Source organism: Spermophilus citellus, assembly GCF_964194105.1.
Source record: "Spermophilus citellus genome assembly, chromosome: 8".
NCBI lineage: Eukaryota > Metazoa > Chordata > Mammalia > Rodentia > Sciuridae > Spermophilus > Spermophilus citellus.
The window spans coordinates 98073394-98100584 of record NC_138189.1 but is presented as its reverse complement, the minus strand read 5'-3'; the positions used below and the strand labels follow the sequence as shown (position 1 = coordinate 98100584).

General features: G+C 38.6%; 1 protein-coding gene across 2 annotated transcripts; it reads right to left on the bottom strand.

Moving 5' to 3' along the window:
- Positions 1-25523, bottom strand: ETNPPL (ethanolamine-phosphate phospho-lyase). 2 transcript variants are annotated; one of them, XM_081304674.1, is made up of 14 exons: positions 25386-25523; positions 24769-24907; positions 14540-14658; positions 14148-14307; positions 12307-12381; positions 9837-9927; positions 8571-8687; positions 6609-6691; positions 5745-5970; positions 4300-4454; positions 3597-3686; positions 3250-3380; positions 1679-1746; positions 1-509 (listed from the first exon to the last, which is right to left on the bottom strand). In XM_081304674.1, exons 3-14 carry the CDS (start codon positions 14592-14594, stop codon positions 381-383), a joined length of 1380 nt encoding a protein of 459 aa, XP_081160800.1. In that variant the 5' UTR covers positions 14595-14658; positions 24769-24907; positions 25386-25523; the 3' UTR covers positions 1-380. The 2 variants fall into 2 exon arrangements, with proteins under 2 accessions (XP_081160800.1, XP_081160799.1); XM_081304673.1 differs by lacking the exons at positions 24769-24907; positions 25386-25523 and adding an exon at positions 17522-17730.
- Positions 25524-27191: the final 1668 nt, after the last annotated feature.

Genomic DNA, 27191 nt, shown 5'->3' with positions numbered 1-27191 from the left:
CCATTATAGAATTCATATTTAATGTACAAGTCTCCAAAGTTAAGAATCTATTATATTCAGTTCTTTAATTTCAAACATTGAAACCTGAGAGGTAAAACTGCCATCTTAGTTTTGTATTTCCAAACTTAAATTTAGAAGAACAAGTTAAGTAACTTCAGAAATCTCAAGTAAGGAATTAATAGGCTAGAGAATGAATTAGTAATCTTGGCTTAGTTTAATTGCACTTGGTTTATTCTTATTACTCATTTACCTTTTTCCTTACAAATCTAAACTGAATGAAAACTCTACCTGTAGATAGTACAATAGAACTACAAAGAGATGAGACGTATCCATTCATTCTCTGCAACTCTGGAAAATGATGACTTCATAATGCTAATCTCTCATGTCTTGAGCCTTTTACTGAGCAGTGAATGCTGATTTGTGCACATTCCATTTCTCTTTCTGCTGGGATTTTCTGTGGGGTCATTGATGCTGTCACTGAGCAATTCCACATGTGCGTCCTTGTGCATCTGCAAGACAGACACACAAAACTCTCACCGCTGCACCAGCCCAACCTTTGCAAGACCTACTTCACAGACGAACACACACAAACCCCAGGGAAAAAAGAACAAGACAAAGCAATATTGATTGTTCCTCTCTAACTCCCTTATTAGTATCTTCAGTAGACATTTGAAATGTGATGGCAACATAAGATCTGGGACTCTAAGTCAAAATTTCATACATGTGTGTTGATTTTGCTAACTCTGGAAAGGGATTTCCTGTGGTGAACTTTTGTTTTTGCAGGATGCTTTTCAGTGCTGGGTCAATGTGTTTTTGCAGCTATGATTCTATCCCAGACTTGAAAAACTGCTCTTGAACTTCATATAAAAATGGATTCCTATATTCCTGTGTTGAGTGAAGAGACAGAAACATTCCCATTAGCAAATCATTTGCTCTCACTCAAACAACCCAGTGTTTTTCATCATGGAAAAGAGTGTTGACTGCACTGGATGTGCGGGCGGCCTCTGGGCACTGAGTGTTCCTTCACGCATCTAAGCCACAAACAAATAACAAGTTATGCAACAAAACCTCTCGAGTTTTTGCCTTTTTGTTTCCTAACCCAGGGTGCTCTTTCTCACACCCTGGGCAGCTTGGGAAGAGAATGGAAAGGCCCCTGTGCTAGAAACACATCAAATGCAGAAACTAGGCCACTTAGTGCCAGATGATTCCCCGGCTGCGTTTTAGAAGCTTCCACTTCAGTTCATTTCAGAACCAAGCTCTGGCACTGTGGAGCCACACTACAAACGCCTCTGCTGATGGTAAAGAGCAATGCGTGGGAACCAGAGGCAGATATGCAGCTTAGGTCATTTATTACCATCTCTCTCTATATTTTGAAAAAGCTCTCTTTGCAGGCAGAGGATATTCCTGTGTGTGTGTGTGTGTGTGTGTGTGTGTGTGTGTGTGTGTTATAGAAATGATCCTGTAAGAATGGATCTTTTGCTTTATTTCTCTCGAATACTGTGATATAGACTTTGGAAATTTAATTGTGCACTCAAATTTGCAACAACAAGCCAATCCTAGCCTGGGCTTGTTTTCTTCTAATAGCCACTATACAAGTCATTTTAAGTTTTGCAATTTTTTTTCTTAAATTCCCAAAGCTTTCCACTTTTCCCCTACAAATAAAGTAGCCAACTCTTACCTTTGTTCTGCACAGGGTATTCTCAGAGACCACACTTTGAGTTTTGGCTTGCATGGCTTCTTCTATAGCTAAATCAAGGAAGATATCATGGAAAAGACAGATAACAGAAAAATCCTTAAAAAAAAAAAACTTTTGGTGTCCATCAGAATATCTTTATTCTAAAGAATGCAGAGGCAAGTGTGTTTTAAAAAGTGTCACTACTGCCAGGCATGGTAGTGTATGCCTGTATATATATCACTATTAAAACTTCTGGCTTAAAATTTTTATTAGAACAATTTTTTTTCTGTCCCACTGCAAATGATTCTCAAGCCCTGAGTTGGCTTCTGCTTTCCCAACCTATATCCTTTCTTCCAGGGGTGCTAGGGGGACTGAGGACACACAGGCTCCTAAGGAATGCTTGCCATGTTTGGGTGTGAGCACAGTTTCTGAGTCCAGACAGTTATCCTATTGTGAACAGGCTAACTCTCAAGTTTCCAAACATTAATTATCGATTTCATATGCTATATTGATTCCTGGATTCTCAGGCTTATTCTAACCCTGAAAGGTGAGAAGTAAGCAGGAAGTTGAATCTTAAAAATATAACTAAAAGCAACAACAGAAATGAATGAACTTTTCAATAGTGCTTTATGATATTAAACATGGATTTACAGTGCTTATTTACTTTCTTTTTTTTAATATTTATTTTTTAGTTTTAGGTAGACACAATATCTTTATTTTATTGTTATGTGGTCTTATGCATGCTAGTTGAGCACTCTACCACTGAGCCACAACCTCAGCCCCAGGGCTTTTACTTTCTAACCCAATTTATGTTCATAACAGAAAAACAAATTTACCTAATAGCATAATATGAGTAAATAAAGACAAATTCCCATGATAGGCTATAATTCTGAATGATAAACAAAAGTAAAAAACTTAAGTTGGAACAAACCAAGATATTTTAACAAATATTTCAAATATTATTTCAATGAAAAGAAAAAATTAAACCTTAAACACACAAAGTCAAACAATTCGGCATGTAATAAAAATTGCTAACCTGTAGACAATAATTTTTATTAAAATGTTTTAGGTGTTTTAATGGTACTGTGCTGAAAACTATATGCTGTGGTATTTGTAGTACATGATGTAATGAAGACATTCAGTTTTAAAATCCTTCTCCTTCCCTTTCCCCTTCGTGTATGTGACTGGAGATTGAACCCAGGGGAATTCTACCACTGAGCTACATCTCCAACCTTTTGTATTTTTTATTTTGAGATATGGTCTAAGTTACCCAGGCTGGTTTTGAACTTAGAATTTTCCTGTATGAGCCTCCCCAAGTAGTTGAGATTATAGGCATATGCCACAGTGCCTGGCTAATATCCTCGTTATTTAAAGTAAAAATAAATAATAAAAATAGAAGTGTAGTTATTTTTCAGCTGTTTCTAGTTCTAAATGGAAAGTTATATATTTGTCCTCCCTCACTTCCATCATGGACACAAGATGCTCATGGTATGAATGGCTGAGGCTGAGGCTGTGGGGAGGCAGTGAGTTTTGAGGAGGAGGCCAGGAGACATCTTAAATATCTGTGTACCCACCTGTTAAAGTCCCATCGAGTTGGTCCACCATAAACTTTGCATTTTCTTCAGTGAAGCACATGGGTGGTTTTATTTTAAGCACATTTCTATGAGGTCCATCGACACTGAGCAGTACTCGTTTTTCTTTCATCCTAATTAGTGTAGAAAAGATGTGTGAGTGTATATGAATGACAGCTAAAGATTGCTTAAGGACCATGGGAACACAGTGCAGACATATACTCTGCATTCAAGAAGCCCACATTTATAAACTGCATGTGTCTTAAATTTTCCTTTTTTGGAGAGGTAAGAGTAAGTGAAACAAGCTTTCAAGTGGGCCAAGGTACCAAAAGATGTGGAGGTGAATTTACTTGTAGATGACATGCTGGGCTTCTGCTGTGGCCGGGGTTCTTTCCTCATGGTCCTTCACTAAGTCAATCCCGATAAAAAGGCCGATGCCCCTGGGAAGGTGGGGAAGAAAAACTTGACACACATTCTAGAGAACACTGCACTGTCACAAAAAGTTAACACTGCCCCAAAATTCAGTTTAGTTTAAAGCTGAATGTGATACCCTTGAAGTGGAATTGTTATTGATTTTTAACCAACCCAGTGTTCATGGTTAATTCTAGTTTTTGAAACAGTTTTTCCATGAATTTTTTTCTCAATTATAAAAGGAAAGGACCTAAAACAACCTTTTCATGCCATTTAGTTTCTCAGGATATTTATGATGGTAGATATCCATATGTATCTGAAAAATATCCAACTTTCTAGGAGGACATTTTAAATAATTTTGCATAGATTGTTTAGAATTACCTTAAATGTCTTCATTTCATTTTGGGGGGAGCTGAAATTATGCTAGATTTATAAAAAAGAAACAGGATGAAAGGAAAGATATACACACAAATGTTAACAGTGATGATATCTGTATTCTGAAAGAAGAATGATTTTTGCATTCTGTTTCTCAGTGTTTTCTAGATTTAGTTTTATATACTTTATTTTAAATTTATAATGTAAAATATAAGCTTCTATTTTGGAAAAACAAATAACTAGAAGACAACTTCATAGTAAACATACCTAATATTGCCTATCAAAGTGTGCTTAGCCTTCAGCTTATTCAGTAACTCAATAAGGTAATTTCCTACTTTCATAGCATTTCCCTGGAGGTCTTCCTTTTCAATGATATCCAGGACAGCCAAACCAACAGCACAAGACACTGGATTTCCTCCATACTTCAGAAGAAAGACAGAACCATTGAATTAGTGATATTGCTTCATTTATGAGAAATTTAGCTTCCACATTCATAAGTGAAAATATGATTTTAATAACATTTTCTCCTACAATATTAATTTCTCAGATTTAGAATACAGTATGATTCTATTTATTTAGGATTGAGTGGAAATCCATTCCAGAATTTATTTTGCATGCTGCATAACTGGTATGAAGGATTATCAAGGAATGTATTGTTTCATCCAAACAAAAACAAAAAGACATCATATTATAAATAAAGGATTTCAGAGTATGATTCAGTGAAGGAATTTGAGCTTTCTACCCTTGAAGAGCTGAGTGAAAATAGCTAAGTAATGTCATTTTCTCTGGTTAATCTATGTCCTTTGATTCTTACTTTTAGCTTTTCACAAATTTTGTATACATATTGTACAATCCACAAGAATTTTTCCAAGGCTAAAGCTTAAAAACTTTTGGGAGTAAAGCCATGAAAATAAAATTTCCCAAAGATAAAAATTTACTATCTCTTATGATAGTTGTATAACATTTATAATGCTGAATCATCTAAATACTTTAAAAGTCTCTTGGGAATTTTAATCATGATACAAAAAGATCATATTGTTTGTGAATATATTCTAACTGACAAAGTTTAACAGGATAGCCAGCTATTACTAGAAAAATTAATGAGGCTGTTTTAGGAAGAAAAAGACACATCAGAAAAATATAAGGAATGCTGTGCTATATACAATAAAATTTTGTTTGGCGAGGGTCCTCGTGTGGTTACCGGTGAAACAGTCTTAGTCTTTACTACACTGGCAAAAAGTGTAGGAACATGCATTATTTTTCCCTCTTAGAATTAAAGTTGTAGAATTTTTAGTCATGTCCTTATTGTTAAGTACTTAAGTTTTCTCACATTTTTACATTTTAGTCAATAGCCATATAAGGAGCATTTTTAGTACAAATTTCTAGACTTAAGATCAGGAGTCAGTATGGTTTGAACATTTGTAACATTTGTTGAACATTTGTTTCTTCCTGGGAAATCCAGTTCTAGAATCATCTATCTATTATTTATCCTCTCATCCATAGTGTGTTAAGCAGTTGTCTTATCCCACTCTGCTCAGCATTAAGTATTATAATAATCTCTTATATTGTAATGAATGGATTAGAACAAATGGTATCTAGTTGCTGTTTTAAGTTGTGTCCTTTGATTATTTACAAAGTTGAAATTTTTGTAGGTTTAATAAAACAATTTTTAAATGAAAAAAAAAAAGTTAAACTGGTAGACCAAAATTTACCGTATTGAAATACTCCACCCCAGCGTTGTTGAAGGCTTCTGCAATTTCTTTGGTTGTCACTACGCATGCCATTGGGTGGCCATTGCCCATGGGTTTTCCCATTGTGACAATATCTGGAACAAAGTCCTCACCATGCATTTGGAAGCTCCAGAAATGTTTTCCAACTCGGCCAAAGCCTACCTGAACTTCGTCAGCTATGAACACTCCCCCTGCTCTGTGTACATATCTGAAAAGCAAAGGTGTACTTTAATGCCTTCAGATTACCAAGTGTCCCCAGACCTACACATAAATATATAGATTATTACAAAAAATAAACATAAAAATAATTTTTAAAATAGTGGAAAAAAGATGTAGATTATTTAAGACAAAAAAGCATTGTTAACCTGAAGCCTTGATGTGTATTAAATTATTCAGAATCCCACACATATGTCACAATATAATAATACAATTTCTAGATTGGATATATTCCACACTGTTAATGCGTGTGTGCTGCTTAAAGTAAGCTATATTGCAGTGTTTTAAGTGGAAAGAGAAAGAATTGAATGAGTAGTTTTTAGCAGGGTTAATCTTCACATTTTTACTAATTGGTAAGGCTTAGGTGCCAGCCAATCAGACAGGATGCCAGATGAGGGACTTGCACAGAATTCTGGAGACAGCTCTGCTGGGCCATATGCAAACCCTTTATTTTCTGGATCTTGGGGAAGGAAAAAGGGGGCATCCGAGAGTCCTGGGATGGCAGGCACTCAGGAGTGGCTATTTACCAGCCAACCTGGGAGTACTTTAGTGTATTGGCAACCAATATGGCCCTAGAGAATTGTCACAGTGCCCTCAGTCTGACCAATGGTGCCCACGTCAAGTACATACTCTGCCACTTTCTGGAAGTAGCCTGCTGGAGGGATTATTTGTCCGCCACAACTCTGCATGGATTCAGCAATAAAGGCAGCAATCTATACAAGAGAAGATGGAGTCACAGTCCATTAGGTCCCCCTCTAACCCCCTAAGAAAGAGGATTGCTTATAGAGCTGGTTATTTAAAAAGTGGCCAGAACTGTTGTTAAGTGGCAGGTCAGCCTTTTGATTAAAAACAAAAGGTGTCTATGCTAGAAAAGCAAATGATCTTATTAGTGGTTGAAATTCTAGGGTACCCATCAAGCTACCAAGAGAAATGGAGAAGATGAGAGGGAACTCCCATTTCTGCATCATTAATTAAGTGCAGTGGTTTCATTATTAGGATGATCTGAAAAAGACTGATGCTTTGAGAAGACCCTCTAACATTTTACCAAGGTTTCCAAGGCATCACCATGGCACTTTTTAGCCAGCTTGGTGAAATAGGACTTCTTGAAGCTAGAATTGGCCTAAAGGTGGCTTGTGGCCATATGTGATTGTTACTTTACTATATTTTCTAGGTCTTGACCTGAGCCACATTTCCCTCACAGTTAGGCAACTCACAATAGGAACTATATATGAAGTATTTTAGAGACTAAGGAAAAAGTAGGAAATAGAAACTGCTCAAGTAAGAAGAGAACATGCAAGAAGAACATCAGATAAATCAAGAGAACCAAGGGTCTAGTTCAGACTACTCCTTTACAACTGTATCATCTTGGGTTAAGTTCTTCACTTGTTAGCACTGTCAGGTATTAGCTATAGAATAAGCCTGTTGGACTCCAGAGATTTCTAACCTAAAATTCCATGGGTCTGCAAGCACATCATTCAGAAGCACCAGTCTTGTATTTTCTCATTGTCTTTAGCATTGTTAACACAACAGCATTAACCCCCAAACTACCAAATGCTAATATTCTCAAAAACTTATCCAGATTCTCTTTTAGTGACAAAAGGCCTATATGATCTAGTTATAATGTAATTTTTTCCCTCAAAGCATTGACTACCACCATAGATGTAAAGACGTATAGGCTTTATTTGAAGAGAAAGTATAAAGCTCCCCAGCACAGCTAGAGTTTTAGGTATATCTGCATAGATATATCTCAAAAGAGGATATGGAAAATGGATGGATAAGAAGAAATAGTGAAGAAATGTGAATAGATCTCTAGTCATAATGACAAAAATATTTAAGTTAATTGGAAAAAGTAAACCATTTTTAATTTTTTTTTTTAAATTAAGGGGTTTTCTTTTTGAATTGCTACATCTATGCCATAAGCCAGTTTAAAGGCAAAGTATTATCAAGTTGCATCAAATACCCACATAAGTAACCCTCAAATTGGATGAGAATTGAAGATGAAGCTGAATTTGTAGGATAAAGACTAAAAAAAAAAAAAAAAAGAAAGAAAGAAAAGCCTTTGAGGACTCTGTTTCTGAAGTTCAGGCCCATATTGGAAGGACATTTTTCTGCCTTGGCTTACCCAGGTGCAGACCAAGCCCAGGCAGTGTAATTTAAGGAAGCTTGAACTATGTCCATGGAAGAGCCCTGTGGGAAGTCTACATTGATCCTGAGACTCCAGGGCCACTCTGTCCCTTCACCCTATGTTAACCCCTATGTTCATCTCAGAAGAGTCTTCTCTGGTTTATCACCTTTCTTAATTCTCTCATCCCCAATCCCTCTGGACCAGACCCTGCATACCATGAAGAGATCAGAAGTAGGCTACTAGTTCTTCAATGAGGATGGTGTTTGCATTTCCAGAATAAGTATTAGTAGACAGTAAGAGGTGTGACTGTAATCATGCTTTTTTTTCCCCCTCAACATGAACCAAGTGGAAATGTAGCCAGAGAAGCACAGAAAGGGAATTCAGATCTAATCCTTTCTCTTCTCTACTGTGAATTACAGTTTCAATCCATTTTATAAAAGGTGTTAATGTGTTTTGAAAAAGCCAACCTTCCTTCCATTGTTATGAGCTTCTTCAATAATCTTCCTCACTTCATCTGCATAAGCACTGGCTGGGTCTGAGTGGTCTTCTCTATATTTTCCTCTGTAAATATCTGGAGTTGGTGCCTGAAAACATCACATGATTCAGCTTCTCATCATTTACCTCTTGAATAAACTTTTTTGAAAAAGCATTTCCCCCACAAGGGCATGGGAGTAAGTTGATCATGTCGAGTTAAGTGACTCTAGGTTTTTCTGTTCTTTTTCCTTAGCATTTCTGAATTCTGTGAAGAAATGACCTTGTGAATTATGAACAGGAGCTTGGATTTGCTTTCAGAACCTTATAAATGAAACTTTGTTTCTATTCACATAAGTAGCAAATTCAAATCAACAAGTGTAATTATATCACACAAAAATGTCAATGAATGGAAACCATATTAAACATTCTATATTTAAAATGAATCAACACTTATCAACTATATTATTCATATGAATCATTCAGAAATATAAAGAGTGCTTCAGCACTGTCTTCAGATATGAATAATAGTCTTAAGAAAGCCTACAGATCCTCGGTTAACAAACACACCAAATGGATTTCACTGTTTCTCAACTTGGTTTCTTTATTTGACTTTTAAATTAATCTATATAATAATGTAGCAATAGAATAAATTTTATAAGTCATGCAAACTCAATTTAACTCTGAATTTTAAATTGGCATGAGTGGTATAAAAAAGAATTGATCAAGGAGAAAGTAAAATGAAATGACAGCTGTGAACAACATACTGTACTACTGCACTAACTTGCCTGTGATGATACTCACCAGTGAACTAAAGCCACATTTGGTCTCTAGTCCTTAGACTTTAGCAAGTCATGTAACTATTCTAGATCTTAGTTTTCTTTTTTATGGTTTCCTTCTTTCCTTCCTTCCTTCCTACCTTCCTTCCTTCCTTCCTTCCTTCCTTCCTTCCTTCCTTCCTTCCTTCCTTCCTTCTTTCTTTCCTTCTTTCATTGCAGCATTGATGATTGAGCCCAGGAGGGCTTTACCACTGAGCTGTATCCCCAGTCCTTTAAAATTTTCATTTTAAGACGGGGTCTTATTAAGTTGCCTAGGCTGAACTTGAACTTGAGATTCTCCTGCCTCAGCCTCCTGAATAGCTGAGATTACAGGCATGTACCACACTGCCTGGCCTTGGTTTCATTTTGATGATGTTGAGCTAGATTATCAGTAGGCATTTTTCTAGTACTAGTGTTCTGATTCTAGGATTGTCAGATACTTACCACATGAACAAACTCTTTCTTGACATCTTTGCCCTTCCGAAATTTATATGGACTGATATCAATTAAAGATGATAGGTGACCATGGTAAGCACTGAAAAGAAAAAGAATAGTAACCAAGATTTCTCTGGAAGGATGCTTTTCTAATGTATAAAAAAAATAGTGTTGCTTATTAACCCTATGCATACATCCACATTGATGCCGGGTTTAATTCTATAAGATCTAATTTTTCATGGTGACTCTGGCCATTTAATCTGTTCATACATGGAAGGCCTCAGGTAATTTCTTTTCAGTAGCGAAATTCACATTAATTTTTTGCTAGTGCTAAATTAGATTGTCTAAAGAATTATTTTCTATATCTTCATGCAAAATTCTATACATATGTATTTTTCAAATATATGTGATAGTTGTATATTGGTAAATTTTGAGAACAACTTTATTTTTAAATTTTTTTTTTGTTTTTATTTCTTTGGAGTACTGGGGAGTGAATGACAAACTGCTTTATTTCAAAGAATGGGCATGTGTTTCTGTTTGGGATGACTTCTGAAGGATGTCCAATTGCAAATATTAGGCAAACAGTAATTAGGAAGGAACAGGAGGTGTGTTCAAGAGAAACCTAGATTATGGTGACCAAATGGTCATGAAATTCCTCTCATTTAAAACACAAGTGGCTATGATATTTTTTGCTTGTTTTTTTGCAGAAATATAATGGAGAGACCTGGAAAGGAAATTACAAAAGGCTTGAACAGATAAAGCAAAAAACTTGCCCCAGCATAGATCAGACAGGCTATAATGTCTCCATAATAAAATTAGTATGGTATAGAATAAGGACATATAGACCACTGGAACAGAAAAAGAGCTCAGAGGTACATCCATACATAAACGATAAGGAAGTGGGGGCCAGGTTGATTCAATATGAGAAATAGTTAATAAATAGAAGAACATCTTTCTAATCTGGAGGGGTTGAGATGGGGATTGAGAAGAAGGGGAGAAACATCTTTAAAAAATATGTAAAAAACCCAAACCACAAGATGCATATGAAGAGAGTCTCAGATTAATAATTAGAAAAATGTAGAGTAAGATGACACTGAGAAATATGTTATACCTATTAGACTGGTAAAAATTATTTAAAAAAGTTAGCTGGATAAACATTAGTGAAAATTTTTAGTGATAAATTTTAGTGGAAAATAGGAACTCTTCTGTGTAGGATGCTGCTACCATTTTTCAGACAACCGTGACAGTATTTAGTCAAATTAACAGTATTTCTAGGTACCCTATGGCTCAGCAGTCCTGTTTCTGGGTGTCCTAAGAAATTCTCAGAAAGGTCATCAAGGGCACAGGTATGAGGAAGTTTGTTGCAGCACTGTTGCTTGAGGTGGCTGGAGGTAGGTGGCAGTTACAGTATCTGTATTTGGGGACTGCTGTCAGATAGTTAGAACTGCACTGAGATTTCCTGCGACAGTCCTTCCCCACATGTAGCTGTTGGGTGCTTGAAATGTAGCTAGTCTGATTTCCGATGTCCTGTGGGTGCAAAACCAACACTGGACTTCCAATATTTACTACAAAAAAGAATGTAAGATGTTTTAGTATCTTTTATATTGATTGAACATTGAAAGGATTATACCTTTTATAATGGCTGCTAGAACATTTTAAAGTGCTTATATGGCTCACATTGTATTTCTATTGGACAGCACTCAGAAGAATAGAACAGATGTCCCCCTAGCAACATAGAGTTCTTGAAGCACAATGACAAGGGATAAAAGGTGGAAACAGAAAAAGAGATCCAAATTAATTTTTATAAAATTAAAAGAGGTACACATTTTACATGAAATAAAATGAAAGATACACATTATTAGTTGTCTATAGGTATGGGAGGATGGGCACAAAATAAAGGACATAATTAGTTCCCCCCTCTGCAATTGAAGATTGTGGGATGGAAGTTAGAAAATAAAATAAAATAAAATAAAAACCTCCCTAGTAAATATAGAACTTGTCAAATTTCTTGTTTAAAATGTAATAAATCAAGTTTGAGAGGTAAGATTAAATGTGACTTAATTGTCACAAACTTACTTGGCTGTTGGGTTCCTTTAAAAATTTGTTCTAAATTGTTACCTTTAAAATTAATTACAATGGATAATCATGAAAACAAAACAAATACTATTTTTCTTTTAAAGAAGACTGAGTTAGATGTAGTAGTGGCAGAATAAATACTGTGTGAAAATTCAGCCTGATTCATGCAAAGCCCATGAGGCTACAGCCTCCCCAGCACCAAGTGCAGCCCTCCCCATGTGCCAGTATGAAAAGAATTATCCTCTGGATTTAAGCTGGCCTTGACACCTTCATACAGAATTTAAAAAACATTGTCCCATGTGTCTGCCCTCTTCCACATGTGCTTATGATATTAGTATAGATATGATCAGAACAGTTTTATGTCTGAGGGGGGATCTTGATTAGAAATCTGTCTGAGACTTACTGGTCCAGAGTGATCACATCTTGGTGGGCTCGGAACTGCCGAGCCAGGCGTAAAGCTAAGTCATTGGCTTCAGATCTAGTAAGATAACAGAGTAGAGAGAGGGGACAATGTGATGATCTCTTTATAAAATATTTTAAAATGTTAATTACGAAAGTTGTAAGGTTATTTTTTTTTTCAGAAATTTATTAAGTAGTAAGAAGTCCTTTTCTTCCTCTTCAATCTTACCCACCCTGAGCTCATTTCACTCTCTAATCCAAGTCTCCCAGAGGTTTCCAATAGAAAATGAGACATACAGAAGCTGCCCAGTAAAAATCACAGACCTGCTGCCCATGTCAAGTCTAGCCCAGCCCCATCATTAGGTGACTATCTTTTTAAAATATTTATTTATTTTTTATTTGTTCTACTTAGTTATACATGTCAGAAGAATGCATTTCAATTCATCATACACAAATGGAACACAACATTTCAATTCTCTGGTTATACATGGTGTTCAGCAATCATACATGTGGGAAGGGGTTATGAGAGAAGGAAAGATGGTGGAATGAGATGGAACTCATTATCCTAGGTGACCATCTTTGAGGACTTCTTAGGAAGCCTGAACTAAGCTGATCACAGGAGGAGGAATAGGAGGCCAAGGGTGCATGCCTGGCTACCAAACTTGTATTGGCTCAATGTCTATGGCATGGAAGTCATTTCCCCCCTAACTGGTTTAGAGAGTCTAAATATACTACCCATACAGGGAGGAAGAAAATAATCATTTGGGGAATCTTTATTGTTTGCTTTATTATGCTGAATACTTACCAGTATTTATTCTCAGAACAACTCCACAGGAGTTTCTTTGTCTTCTTTATATAGATGAGGAAAGAGCCTCAGAGAGGTTAAGCAACCAGAAAAAGGTTTTACAACTAATAAGAGGTAGAGTCAGGATTCAAATTAAAGCCTGTATAACCCCAAGGCCATTATTCTTTGTCCTAGATCTGCATCCAGTCTTTGGGGACAGTGTTCTTTGTGACTAAGGTCACTTAATAACATGGAATGCTTTGTAAATGAAAGTAAAAATATCACATTTATTAGAGGCAAGATTGCTTTATAATAATAGATCCTAAACTATCTTCTTAATTCTTTACAAAGAAAAAAAAGAATATTCTGATTATAAGTTTGGTTTTAAAATAGCTTATGGAAAAGTGAATCATACAAAATCATTAAGCAAACATTTATAGTATTTACAATAGTTAATTTTAATACATACATATAGATAGATAGATAGATAACTTTAAAAAATGGGATTTCTGCTGCATATACAGCTTTTCCAAGTTTGCAAATAGATACATGATAATTCTAATTCACAGAATTTAAAAGTTGGAATGTACCTATTCACTTGAACTTCCCCTTTCCTCCTTCCCCACCCCACTTCCTTTTTTCTGTTTTTTTTTCCTCCTTCTCTTTCCTTCCTTCCTTCCATTTATGTTGGGGAAATACACTCAACTTCTGTAAGAAAATGAATGAATCAAAAATCATATAAAAGTTAAAACTTGTTTAGTAGATTTATTTCTTTGCTAAAACTCATTATTGTTTTGAAAGAACTATCCTGGCCTATTGCTTCTTTAACGACTTACTCTACTGCCTGAAGAGGGGAGCATCATTTGACCAGTAAGATTCAGAGTCAAGAGACAAAAGAAACAGAAAGTCCAGTTCCTAATGTGAGGTCACTTGGTGACTGGTGAGAATCTCACCCAAATTTTTCAGACATCCACGCTCCACCATGAATCAAAAGGAAAGGTGTACTTGAGAGAAGGTAGAATTTAACTGAAATGAGGATGCGGAGGAAACCAGAAACTTACCCTGAATTTGTAAAATAGAAAACAGAGAGCTTCTTGGGCAGGGTGGCCGAGAGGCGTTTGGCATACTCAACAATGTTGTCGTGGAGGAATCGGGAGTTTGTATTTAGCAGTTCCATCTGTTTCAGGGCAGCTGTGAACACTTCTGGGTGACAATGTCCCACTAAAATTTAGACAGAGCCCAAGAAATAAGTGACAATTGTAAGTGCTCAGGACTTGAGGGGAATTCTGAAGCAAGCAAGACAAAAGTTGAGCTCTTCTCTCTTCCACACTTAACTGTAACTTTTCCCTTTATTCGCCCATTCAGCAAAGAGGCTGCAGCTACTGCAATTCCTGAGATAAATAACTGCTTCATAAACACTTATTCCAAAGAACTACAAAGACAGGACATTTACCATGGGCAACATTGTTGATGCAGTCCAAGTACTGTACTCCTTTCTCATCGAACATGTACTGCCTCTGGGCTCGCACTATTTTGATGGGATCCGCAGCAAAGAAAACTTCGCAAGAGGGCCTAGAAATAATCAAAGGAAATACTTTGGTCTGGCAGAACAACTCAGTATTTGTCCTTCTAAATGGAAAATTACCATTACATAAAAGAAAGGGAAAACACAACCTGGATGATGTGCAATTTTTCTTTTCCATTTCGTATCAGCCTGCAAACGTTTTATCATAATCCCCCATTCATGCCACTGCTCATATTTCTTATGGTAGTTATATTAAATTTGCCATGATTTGACAATTCAGTTTAGAGGCACAAGAATCATTAACTTGCAGATAGCTCTAATCACACAAATCAATAACTAATTTTCCTTTGGGAAATTTTGTTTTAAAACAAAAAAAAGTATTTTTTTTCTTTGATGCTTCCTGTATGGCAGAAACTATTACATATTTCACAAATATTATCTCATTTAATCCAACAACACTATATAATAGGGATTGTTGTCCTCATTTTGATTAGTGAGGAGACTGAGGCACAGAAAAATTAAGAAACTTGATCAAGATTTATTAGCTAGTTAGTTAATAATAAAAAAAAAAAGGATTTGAAAGTAGACTTTGCCTCTTCTTTTTTTCCTTCCAATCTACTCTATAAAGACATAAAGAGACAGGACACGATGGTGCCCATCTGTAATCCCAGCATCTTGGGAGGTTGAGGCAAGAGGATTCTGAGTTCAAAGCCAGCCTCAGCAATTTAGTGAGGCCTTATCAATTCAGTAAGAAATTAAAAAAAAAAAAAAAAAAAACAAGGGCTGGGGATGTGGCTCAGTAATTAAGTGCCCTGGATTCAATCCCTAGTAACCCCCAACACTCCCCAAAAACAGATGAACAGCACTAAAAGCTAAATAAAAATAACTTACTGAGGGGTGGTATTGACCAAATTACATTGTTATATGCATGTATGAATATGTAACAAAAATCTTCCTATTATGTATAATTACAATGCACCAATATGGGAAATAAAAAAACTAAAAAAAATAACAGAGTTTAGTATTATAAAGGAGATTTTGTAGATAACTTCTATTTCCACATATTTTGAGGGAATTTGTCCTATATCAAATGGATTTTCTATTCTTAAATAAGAGAGTATATTGATTATTGTGTATAGCAACTTCAGATTTTAAAATTGCTTCAGGTTGGTATATTTGTTACTAGAGAGTTTGCTTTTATTTTTAATTTTTGTAGTGCTGGAAGTTAAAGCCAGGGCCTAACAGTTGCAAGGAGAGCACTTTATCACTGAAGTCCTACATCCTCAGTCTCTCATTGAGGTAGTTGTTTGTTTTGCAGTACTGAGGATTGAACCCAGGGGCATTCACTCACTAAGCTACCTTTCTAGCCCTTTTTCTTTTTTACTTTGAGGCAGGGTCTTGTTAAATTCCCTGGACTGGCCTTCAACTTGCAATCTTTCTGCCTCAGCCTCCAAAGTAGCTAGGATAGTTTTAAAACAATCTAAAATGAAAATAATATTTAAGGAGAAATTTCTTGTTGATTCAAGCTCAACTATTAGTTTATACCTACTAGTTAAGATCCACAGAAAACCTTTTGCTATGAATGTGAACAGAAAGCTGCAGACTTCACCTTGCCTTTTAAACATAGTTTCCCACCTTGTCCATCAGACTTCAGGTAAAAATTCTTCAGTCAGTTCATAGCTACATTCCTCCCACCCTAGAACTTGTTCTGCTCATCATGTCAGAAACTATTAGATTTCCAGTGGAATCTAATTACATCGGATTGAAAACTAACAGAATGGGTGATTAGAAAAAGTGGGTGGTGAACAGCTATGGGGAGGGGGATTTGGCCATTTTTATCCCATTTTGGGGTTGAACTCTAACTAGTCTCCTAAACCATCTAGAAACTTCCCTGTTTGAGGTTAGAAGCTTCAGTATGAGAAAATGCACAGCTTTTCCCCAAAGAGGACACTACTTCTGTTCTTTTTTGTGTCCTTCTGTTCTTTTTTCCTCCTCTCATGCCCACCAGTCGGCTGCAGCAGTCAACTGCAATACTGCTGACAACTGGTCTTACTAGGTTAGTGCTAATACCACTAATCAATCATTCATATTTACATGTATTTTTTTTTAAATACACAAATGCTAACCCTGATTTTCATTTGCTCGCTCCTCTAAAGCAGAATGTTATACCTACTTTCATAAAACAGGAAATGAATTTGACAGAGCTCACAGAGGTAAGGTGACACCCAACTAGGACCAGAGTTCAGGTCAATCTTGTAGACTCACCATTATATTACAAGTCGTTTATAATGTGGGCAAAACAAAGAAGATTGGGGGGAACACAGCATTTTATATTCGAAGTGAGGGCACAGCTTGGGAGACCTAGGTGGTGCTGAGTATGGGCATCTGGTAACTGAACTGCCCGCTTTCAAGTTTTTTCAAGTTTTTCCACTGGCTAGATTAACCCTTTACGGCTTAACCGAGCATGCAAGTCACACACACACTCCTTTTGTTTCAAACAAAAAATGTCAATATTAGTTCGTTTTCATTGCCAAAACTACTTCTGGGTTCACACATTTCAAGCTCTCGGGCTGGGTGGGCGTGGCGGCGCCCATGCATCGAGTGGCAGTAAACTCTGGTCGCCAACTCCTCCAGCCGCCTGTCGTCAACCTCCTGCCCACGATCGCCTCCGCCAGCGCAGCCAGATGCGGGTGCTTCTGGGCTGGCCGGCTGCGCCAGGGAGCACCGCGCGGGCAGAGGCAGGCGGGGGCGCGAGTGCGCAAGCGCGGCAGGCGGGCGGCGTCGCACCCGCTGGCCGGAGCCCAGCCGAGCTTAGGTGCGCAGGTCTCTCTCTCACTCTCCGGTACAGCTTCGGCTCTTTGCACGCTTTCCCACCCCATGCACCTTTCTTTCGGGCTGGGTAGCCCTTACCCGATGTACTTCCCTCGCAGCGCCAGCGTGTCCTGCTTGCTGTATAGCTCGCACATGGCAGCGGAGTGCTGGGCACCTCGAGGGGTCTCCCCTTTGAGGTCAGTGCGTTTCTTTCAGGAGTCGGAGACTTGTCTCAGCTCTCTGGCCTTTCCTCCCGTGTATCCCTCAAGGGGTCCCCTGGCCCTGGGCGTCGGAGGTCACTGGTGGCATCAGCTAGCTAGGGTCATCCCCCTTTTAAGTCTTGCTCTGCCTTTGCCCTTCGCCAAGTCCCTCCCTCCTGCTCCCCTCCTCCGCCTGGTGCCAGCTTGGCAAGTCACCGGAGCAGTCACCCCCGCCCCCAGTCTAACTGGCTCCTGTCCCTGCCCTGCTGATGCCCACTGCCCCTCCCCATCTCTGCAATTCTTTTTAACTGGCCTTTTATTTTCCTGTCTCCTTCCTTTGCCTGTGAATTCCCTCCTTCCCACATTCTTTGTGCCTTCTTTTTGGAGTATTCCTTTATCTTTTTTGTTAAAATTCAAAGATAAGGGCTCCCTGGAGATTCCAAGATTGTACAGCTTTCTTCATTCTCACATAACATAACTTACCATTTACTCAGCACAAGTAACAAGTCATATGCCCTAACGCTAAATAAGAGGGCCAGTTACCTCAGTTGGGAAGTTTGTGAACATTGTTTCAAATATCTACTTGAACAATCACTACATATCTAATTTCTAACACATTCACATGGCTTATCTAATACAGTCTTCAAAATAACCTTGAGCGGGGTATGTAATAGTTATGCCACATAACATTCGGGAAGTGAGATTATTTCAGCTTCTTGATTTCCTTTAAAACGTTCTTCTCAAGACTTCTTAAAATTGAAATTAAATGTGTGGACAGACCTATATAATGCTGAGTTATAAATTATTTTAAGAACTAGAGTTCATCTGGTTTAACTGCTCTTTTCTATGGATAACAACAGTGAGGCCCTGGAAAGGGACAGCTTTATTCAAGGTCATTTTAGCTATAGAGTTAAAACTAGATCATTTCATTTGCTCTGTGTTTCCTGAGGGCAACAAAGAAGTTTAATTGGCCTGCATTGACATATTTGATAAATATTTGCAAGTGACCTTTCTCTTGAATAGAGTGGTTATTAATTTACATCAGCTGGAGGAGTTGAATTTTGTTTTCTAAGGTAGAGAAACAGAGTTCTAGCAGGGACCGCTTGAAAAGAATTCTAGGTGTTAAATTTGGGGAGGTTTGTGCACACCTGTAATCCCAACTACCTGGGAGGCTGAGGCCGAAGGACTGTAAGTTCCAGGCCAGCCTGGGCAGTTTAGCTAGACCCTGTCCCAAATTAAAAGTGCTAGAGATGTAGCTCAGTGATTGACCACCCCTAGGTTCAATCCCCAGTACTGGGGGTGGGGTGGGGTGGGGGACTTAGGTAGAAAGGCAGAGAGCTGGGGAATGTGGCTCAGTGACAGAGCACTTGCCTAGCATGTGTGAATGTGAGGCCCTGGGTTTAGTTCCCAGTAACTAACACACACACACACACACACACACACACACACACACACACGAAACTTAAATGAAAGGCAGAAGGTACTTTGGAGATTTGCAAGAAATCTCAAATGTAATCTTGGTCTATTTCCAAATTTGAAAGATGTTTCCAGCTGTTTGTGTATTTTCAAATACACTCCCTCCACAAACCTCCAGGGTTCCTTATGAGTAGTCCTCATGCTTTAAACTGTTCTTTAAATAATCCTCAATGGAGATTTTTGAGTTCTAGAGCTGGTTCTTCCATAAACCATGTGGGCTTCTTGACTTCTCTGGGGCCACACTTCTTTGTATTGAAATGATCTCTGTGACTGAAAGCATTACAATTAGGCTTTATTTCTTAGGAAGAGTCTTGAGCCCTTTCCTCTGCACTCTTTCTCAAAGTAATCCAGTGATTACCTTGGATTTAGAATTTGGTACCAATGCCAATATACCAAAATTACATCTCCACCCAGACCTATTTTCTCAGTCCCAGACTCTCATGTTTACTACCTTACTTGTCATCTTCACTTAGATGTCTCACACACACCTCAGTTTTAACCAGTCCAGAATGGAAGCTTCATTCTTCACTCTCAAAACGATTGCTCCAATAAGTCCTGTATCACCAGGCATTTATTCACCCATTCAAAATATACCAAATGCTCACTGCATGCCAGTGAATGTTTTATTTGCTGGAGATACATACAACAGTGGACCTGACCAAGTAGTCCCAGCTCCCAGTCCCCAGCTCCCAGTCCCCAGCGCCTCATACTCTAGATCTGTACAGTCCCATATAAGGCTCCTAGCCACAGGGGCTTATTGAGGACTTGAAATGGGACTAGTCTGTATTGAGATGAGCTGTTGGTATAAAATTTGCACCAAATTTCAAAGACTTCTTTCAAAAAATACTAAAGATCTCATTAAGTTTTTATATTGGTTACTGTTGAAGTAATATTCTTGATATACTGTATTGGATTTCATAAAAATATATCATTAAAATTAATTTCACCTATCTTTTTTAATGTGGTTACTATAATATTGAAATTACATGGATTGGCTTCAATTGCTGTTCTATTGGACAGCATTATGGGGTAGATGGATAAAATAAACAAGTAAACAGTTAATTTAACAAGATGATAACTTGCTTTAATTATGACAAGTACCTTCAAGGAAATAAACAGAAGAAATTACCTTAAGCCAGAAACACAGGAGTCCTGGAGAATTCCTTTTTTTTTCTCAATCCCATCTCTGTGTCAAATTATTTTCAAGCCTCATTCATGCCACTTCAGATTACATCTTAAATCTATATGCTGCTGCCCTGTGCAAACCATTTCTCTAACTTTTTCCCTCACTTCCACTTCCCACCTTCTGCAGCTTTATCACATCCTTCCTCTTCTTAAAACCCACCAGTGACTGCAGCTATCTTCTCCAGGTTCTGCTTGGGTCTTCTGCACATGTCTTTCATTTGTCCTTAGTCACTTCAGCATTTGCCTGGGATTTCAAATTTAAATGTCTCAGGTGGCCTTGCAGAGGTCATTCTTGATTACTCTATCACATGAATAGTTTTCAGCTAATTAAAAATAAGACAACTAGTCCTTCCCTTGTTTCTCCATCTTAATCTGTTCTTTGTTTCATTCTTATCTGTCTCTTTATCAGTGTACCCCAGTAGCACAGTGCTTGGGACATGGAAAGTTTTGATAAGTATATGTTGACTGATGGACTGAAATGAAACACATCTCAAAATTTAATACCTGGTTTTGAAGATGAAAGTTCTTATGAGCTATGTGGCCCTTGAAATGGTTCCATTTACTTATGTGTTGACTCCTAAAATGTATTTTAACCATATGTTGATTCATTATCTTTTTTTTTTTTTTTTTTGGTACCAGGGATTGAACCTAGGGGCTTAACAACTGAACCACATTCCCTGTTCCCCCTCCATTTTTTTTTTTTTTTAATTTAGAGACAGGGTCTCACTAAGTTACCTAGGGCCTCACTAAGTTGCTGAGGCTGGCTTTGATCTCATGATCCTCTAGCCTCAGGCTCCTGATCATTATCTTTTATGACAAAGCAAGTAACTGTTGCTTTAACAACAGATCATTTCCCTACTGCCTAATTTATTTCACAATGTGGAACAGATAATATTAACTGAGTACAAAGAAAGTCAGCTGACATCCATCTTTACAAAGGCTTTGTCAAAAATAAAATTCAAGGGATTTGGGGGTACATTTTTTCATGAACATCTCCCATGTATTTGGCAGGAGTGAACATGATGGTGTTTTTTTTTTTTTCCTCCCCAGGTTGATGTTCTCTCAATTTTGGTCCTGACCCTATTGATTGGCTCATCCTATTGAGTGAGTCCTCATGTGAAGGTCACAGATTTCTCAACAGTCTAGGCTTGGCCAAATAAACCATATGTGTGCTTGACTGAAATGAGGAGATACAGCTCACACAATCCCAGGACAATTAGAATTCCAGTTGGTAATCCAGTGGAAAGAGTATGAATGGCAGGTTTTAATTTTCTTCTGGGTAAAAAAACATGCAGAGGTGGGTGAACTGTATATTCCAAACAACAGCGATGGTCCAGCTCATTATACAATGCTCAAGATGGAATGTCAGCTTTTGAGTAGCTCCTATTTCCTGTTCCCTGCCCTGCCCTAACCTCTCTGCCCGCCACAAGGACTTGTCTTGTCTGAAACTCATGTTATCTGGGACAAATGCCAGATATGGTGCTTTTTCTGACACGACACAGGATACCTAAAAGGGTCTCCAGAAGGAATTTTGCAGGTTTGTCCCTATTGTTGTGAGTCCTATGTCTGAAGTTCCCTTGAGGTGAACACACTGATGTCACCTTGTGCCTATCCTGTGTGCACAGCTTCTTGTTCAGATCAGGAGGAGCCTGACAGGTCTACAAAAGCCATTCCATCCCTGGGAGTTTAAAGCCACTTTAAAGGAGCCATTTGACCACCCATGTGTGTATTTGTGTCCCTACTACCTGCTGATATCACACCAGAATATGAATCTATTGCTCTAACATCTAGTTTTATATGGCCCATAAACTAAGAATGGTTTTAAATCTTTGCAAGGTTAAAACAAATAAAAATATAAGTAAATTATAATAAAATTCAAATTTCGGTATCCATAAAGGAAATTTCATTGGAACATAGCCATGCTTATTTGTTTATATATTGTGAATGTCTGCTTCTACTCTATAACATGGCACCGCTGAGTGTGGAAAGCCATGATTTGAATCACAGTCTGACTCTCTCATGACTGCATTGGGCTGGGAACTGCCTGTGTGAAGATACAGGTCAAGATGGCCCAATTGCTATGGTGACACTGGCCCAAGGAAACTGCAAAGGCTCAGAGTTATCGGTCGGAAACTTGAACTCAGTCACCAATTCCCAGGGATAGAGAATTCTAGGCATAACAAGGTAACCTCCATGTCTCCCAGTCCTGTGTCCTTCAGTCTGCCTGCTTTCCTGAAACTTTCCCTATGCAATGTGACACCTCTGTAATAAGCTTGCTGAGCTAGCTCTGGGTCAGTCAAACTCCACCAGAGTTTGGCGACTCCACTGGCCCCATATTTTTCTCTTTCTGTGTGTTCGGCTGGTCCTTTATTCATCCCCCGTGGCTCCTGCTCATCTGGTATTTCCTTAATTAATGGCTGCAGCTCAGAGAGAGATGAGAGGTGTTTTAGTCAGTTTCTTCATTGTTTTGACTAAAGGACCCAACCAGCACAATGGTAGAGGAGGAAAGTTTTTGTTTTTTGTTTTTTGTTTGTTTGTTTTGAGGGCTCATGGTTTCAGAGGTCTCAGTCCATAGAAGTCCAGCACCATTCCTTGGGGCTCCAGGTGAGGCTGAATATCATGGAGGAAGAGTGTGGCAGAGGGAAGCAGCACATGGTGATCAGAAAGCAAAGAAAGAGAGACACTCCACTCACCAGAAACAAATATATACAAAGCCATGCCCGGATTCCCACCTCCTCCAGCCACACCCTACCACTTCAGTTACCACGCCCCTACCAGAGGATTAAATCGCTGTCTAGGTCAAGACTCTTACAACCCAGTTATGTCTCCTTTGAACCTTCTTGCCTTGTCTCACATGTGAGCTTTTGGGGGGACATCTCATATCGAAACCATAACAAGAGGGCTGCCGCAGTTGAGTAGCTGTGTCCTACAAAATGGAAAATGTTTACTCTCCAGACCTTTATAGAAAAAGTTCCATTTCTCCTCTATCCCACGACTGTTTTAGTGCTTTCCACTGTCTCTGTTTTTGTTTACTTACTTGATCTGCTTTCTCTAGAACATAAGCTACCCAGGGGCAAAGACCTTACTACATCTCAGCTCTATAACCATGGTACCTCACATAGCAGTTTTCATTGGGAATGAGCAGATAACAATAGATGTCGAGCCCTGACTGTATGTTGGGTACATGTGTCCAGTCTTTTAATCCTGGAAATAACTGCTGGGCAGATATCATTTGTTACAGGCTAAGTTGCACTGCCCCTACCACCACCAACTCATGTGTCGAAGTCCTGATCCTTAATAAATTAAAATGTGACTGTACAGATGTTTCTTGACTTATGACAGGGTCACTTCTTAATCCATCATAAATTGAAAATATTGCATTAATATTGCTAACCTACCAAACATCATAGCTTAGCAACATAGTACATTGTAGAACAGCAGCTGTTTGTTCTCATGGCGTGTGGCTGACCATGGCGCTGCCACCTGCATTATAAGAGAGAATCATACTACATATTGCTAGCTTGGGAAAAGATCACAATTCAAAATATGTTGAGCTGGGCTGGGGATGTGGCTCAAGCGGTAGCGCGCTCGCCTGGCATGCGTGCGGCCCGGGTTCGATCCTCAGCACCACATACCAACAAAGATGTTGTGTCCGCCGAAAACTGAAAAATAAATATTAAAAATTCTCTCTCTCTCTCTCTTTCTCTCTCTCTGTCTTAAAAAAAAAATATGTTGAGCCCTCACTGTATGTTGGGTACATGTGTCCAGTACCAGTGCATATCACTTTTGAACCATCATAGAGTTGAAAAATTATAAATTGAAACATGGCAAGTCAGGGACCACCCCTATTTGGAGATAGAGGCTTTAAAGGAAAATGAGGTCATTAGGGTGGGCCCTAATCCTATCTAACTGGGTTCCTTGTGAAAAGAGGAGATCAGAGCACAGGCACACATAGAGGGGGAAATCATGTGATTGTACAGGAAGAAGATGCCCATCTACAAGCCAAGGAGAGGGTCTTAGATGAACCAACCCTACCAACACCTTGATCTTGGACTTCCAGGTCCCAGAATTGTGAGAAAATAAGTTTCTGTTGTTTAAGCCACCTAGTCTGGTGAATTTTGTTGTAGCAACCCTCACATATTAATACACCACTATTATTTCTGTTTTCAGATGAGAAAACTGAAGAAGATGGAGATTAAGTAAATTCTTCAGTAAATGAGCAAAAGTGCCAGGATTGGAACACTAGATTCTTAGGCATGATCTCTTAACCACTATGCCATTCTGTCTTTCTGGAGATGAGTGGACAGAGGAACAGCTGGATAGGTACACTGCAAAAAAATGTTCCAAATGGAGAATACATAGAATTTTCCAAGGAAACTATCCACATAAGGTCCTAATATTTTCCTCCAGAGGCAGGATTAGAGTTTGGGGCAAGTAACAAAGTCCCAAGTTCAATGACCAGTGAATTGGGGAGGTGCCATTTACCTCTGCCAGACTTTTGCAGAATACAGAATGAGACTGACCCTCCATGCTGTCTCTTTCCAATCCAGCTGCTCCTTGTCAAGTTCTGGCAGTCACGGAGAGCCCGTTCAAGCTTCATCCAACAATCACACCTCTATTAACTCTGAAAAAAAAAAAACAACATATTTCAAGGAACATGCAAAGAAACATGGATTTTGATGGTCCAAATATCAGAAATAATATAACCAAAGTGCTTTTACTTCTAAATAGAAAGGCTATTATGTGAAGTAAAAGTTTACACTTGCCTTGACTGGTGGGGGTTCTGAAAAGTGACAAGAATATGGGTTTAGTTTATAAAGGAAAAAAGAAGTTCTGTTTCTCAGTGTGCTCTGCAAATTAACACTGAACAAATTCGCTTAAGGATCAAAATCAGCCAGGAAACTTGTTTAAGGTATAGTTGCCAGCTCCACCCTGGACCCACGGAAAGTGAATCTTCAAACCAGAGTCCTGGTAACCTGTATTTTTAACAAGTTTCATAGATTCTTATCATCAGGCAAGTTTGAGAAGCACTGTAATAGGAGCTACATGGCTATTTTGTCATTATCTCTGTTATCCTACTCTCTAATCTCACTATCTCTCACCTGAATTATAACAATAGTCTTTTAATTGTGACTCCAGGTTTTCCACTGAATTCCTGCTCCAGTATTTCATCTTCAGAGTAACAGGAGTGACACATTTAATAGAAAAACTAGATCATCTCACTCCCTTGCGAATACCGTACTTTTGAATACCTTCTCATTCCCCTTAGTAATAAAATCCATGATCCTGAACAAGGCCTGCCAACCCTATGTCCTCTGGCCTCCCCTCTGGCTTTCTCCCCGTGGCTTGCTCAAGTCCAGCCACACTGGTCCTCAGCTGTGTTCTCAGCTGTGAAGTTCCCTGGAACCCTGTCCCCTTCCTCTCACCTGTCCCCATTTAACCCTGCAATCTCATGCCTTGGCTTCAATGGGGCTTATTCATGGTGGCCTCACAGCCCTCCAAAGGAGTCACTCTAGCTGGCCTCTATTTAGTATTTTCATAACATCCCGTGCCTTTTAGGAGTTTTCATGATTGGGATTGGATCATAAATTAGTTTTCTTGCGTTGGAGGTGGAGCTTGGTGGTAAAGTACTTGCCAGGCATTTGTGAGACCCCGAGTTTGATCCCCAGCACTGGGAAAAAAAATTATCTGTGTCATTAGAAGTTGAAGGTCTATTTTTCCTCTCTAGAATCAAAGTTCTATGAGACCAAGTCTGATCTTTATCCACTGTATCCTTAGTGTCTAGTCCAAGGTCAAGCACATAATAGGTACTCAATAAATACTTTAAAAATAAGCATCAAATTTAGTAGTCAGAATAATAGCCCCTCTCCACATGGTTGGCATGTGCTGAGTATTCTGATTTATCTCTCTAATATTCATATTGGCATGGTAAATATTATTACCTCCATTTTCAGAGAAGGACACTGAGACTCAGAAGATTGTATGATTTACTCGAGGCTGCAGGACTGCTTTGGGGAAGAACAAGATCCCAGGTCAGTTTTACTCTAAAGCCTAAACCTGTCATTTTGCCTGACTACTTTAGGGCTACCAGTCAGCCATCATTACCCACCCCCTTCAAAATACTCCTTTCTTCCAAAAAATGTGTTTATTCTTTTTCTTGTAGTGCCAATCTAGTCTTTGCTAACATAGGGTTAGATAAAACTCTTGCAGGTTTGGCTGAGATTGATATATCATCAGCTGCTTTTCCTAGAGAAAGTGTGTTTGAGGAACACAGTCAAACTAGGCATTAGAAACAAAACAAAACAAAAAACTTTCTTCTCGTACAGGGGATTGAACCCAGGGGTGCCACTTAACACTGAGCCATATCCTTAGATCCTTTTATATTTTATGTTGAAACAGGGTGTTGCTGAGTTGCTTTAGGCCTCACTAAGTTGCTGAGGCTGGCTTTGAACTTGCGATCCTCCTGCCTCAGCCTCCCAAGCCACTGGGTGTGTGCCATGGCTCACTCTTCTTCTTTAACTTAAAAAAAAAAAAGAAAGAAAGAAAAAAAGAAAGAAAGCCATCTGTGTAGCAGAATTTGATTGGTGTGCTAGTACATTTTATATGAAAAAGTCCAGAAATACCAATAAGTCTTTAGTTGCCAAATACAGAAAAAAAAAAAGGGAGACAGTGTGAGAATAGACTGTGATGCAGGAGTCTGGAGACGTGGCTTCACTGGAGACTGGCAGACCCTAGAAGCCAAGTGGCTGCCAGTTGGTTAACCAGCAAGGTGTCATGTTTTTGTTTGTTTTGTTTGTGGTACTGGGGATTGAACTCAACTAAGTTGCCCAGGCTGATGTTGAATTTGGGATTCTCTTGTCTCAGCTTCCCAAGTCACTGGGATCACAGGCACATGCCACCACGCGGGG

Bases quoted from the DNA above. Each gene is read 5' to 3' on its own strand.
- ETNPPL (XM_081304673.1), bottom strand. From the start codon at position 17,577: ATGTGCGAGCTATACAGCAAGCAGGACACGCTGGCGCTGCGAGGGAAG. The intron at 14,659-17,521 runs GTAAGGGCTACC...GATTATTTCTAG, and splicing joins CTGCGAGGGAAGTACATCGG to GCCCTCTTGCGAAGTTTTCT. The intron at 4,455-5,744 runs GTAAATTTTGGT...TTTCTTCTGAAG, and splicing joins GGGTGGAGTATTTCAATACG to TATGGAGGAAATCCAGTGTC.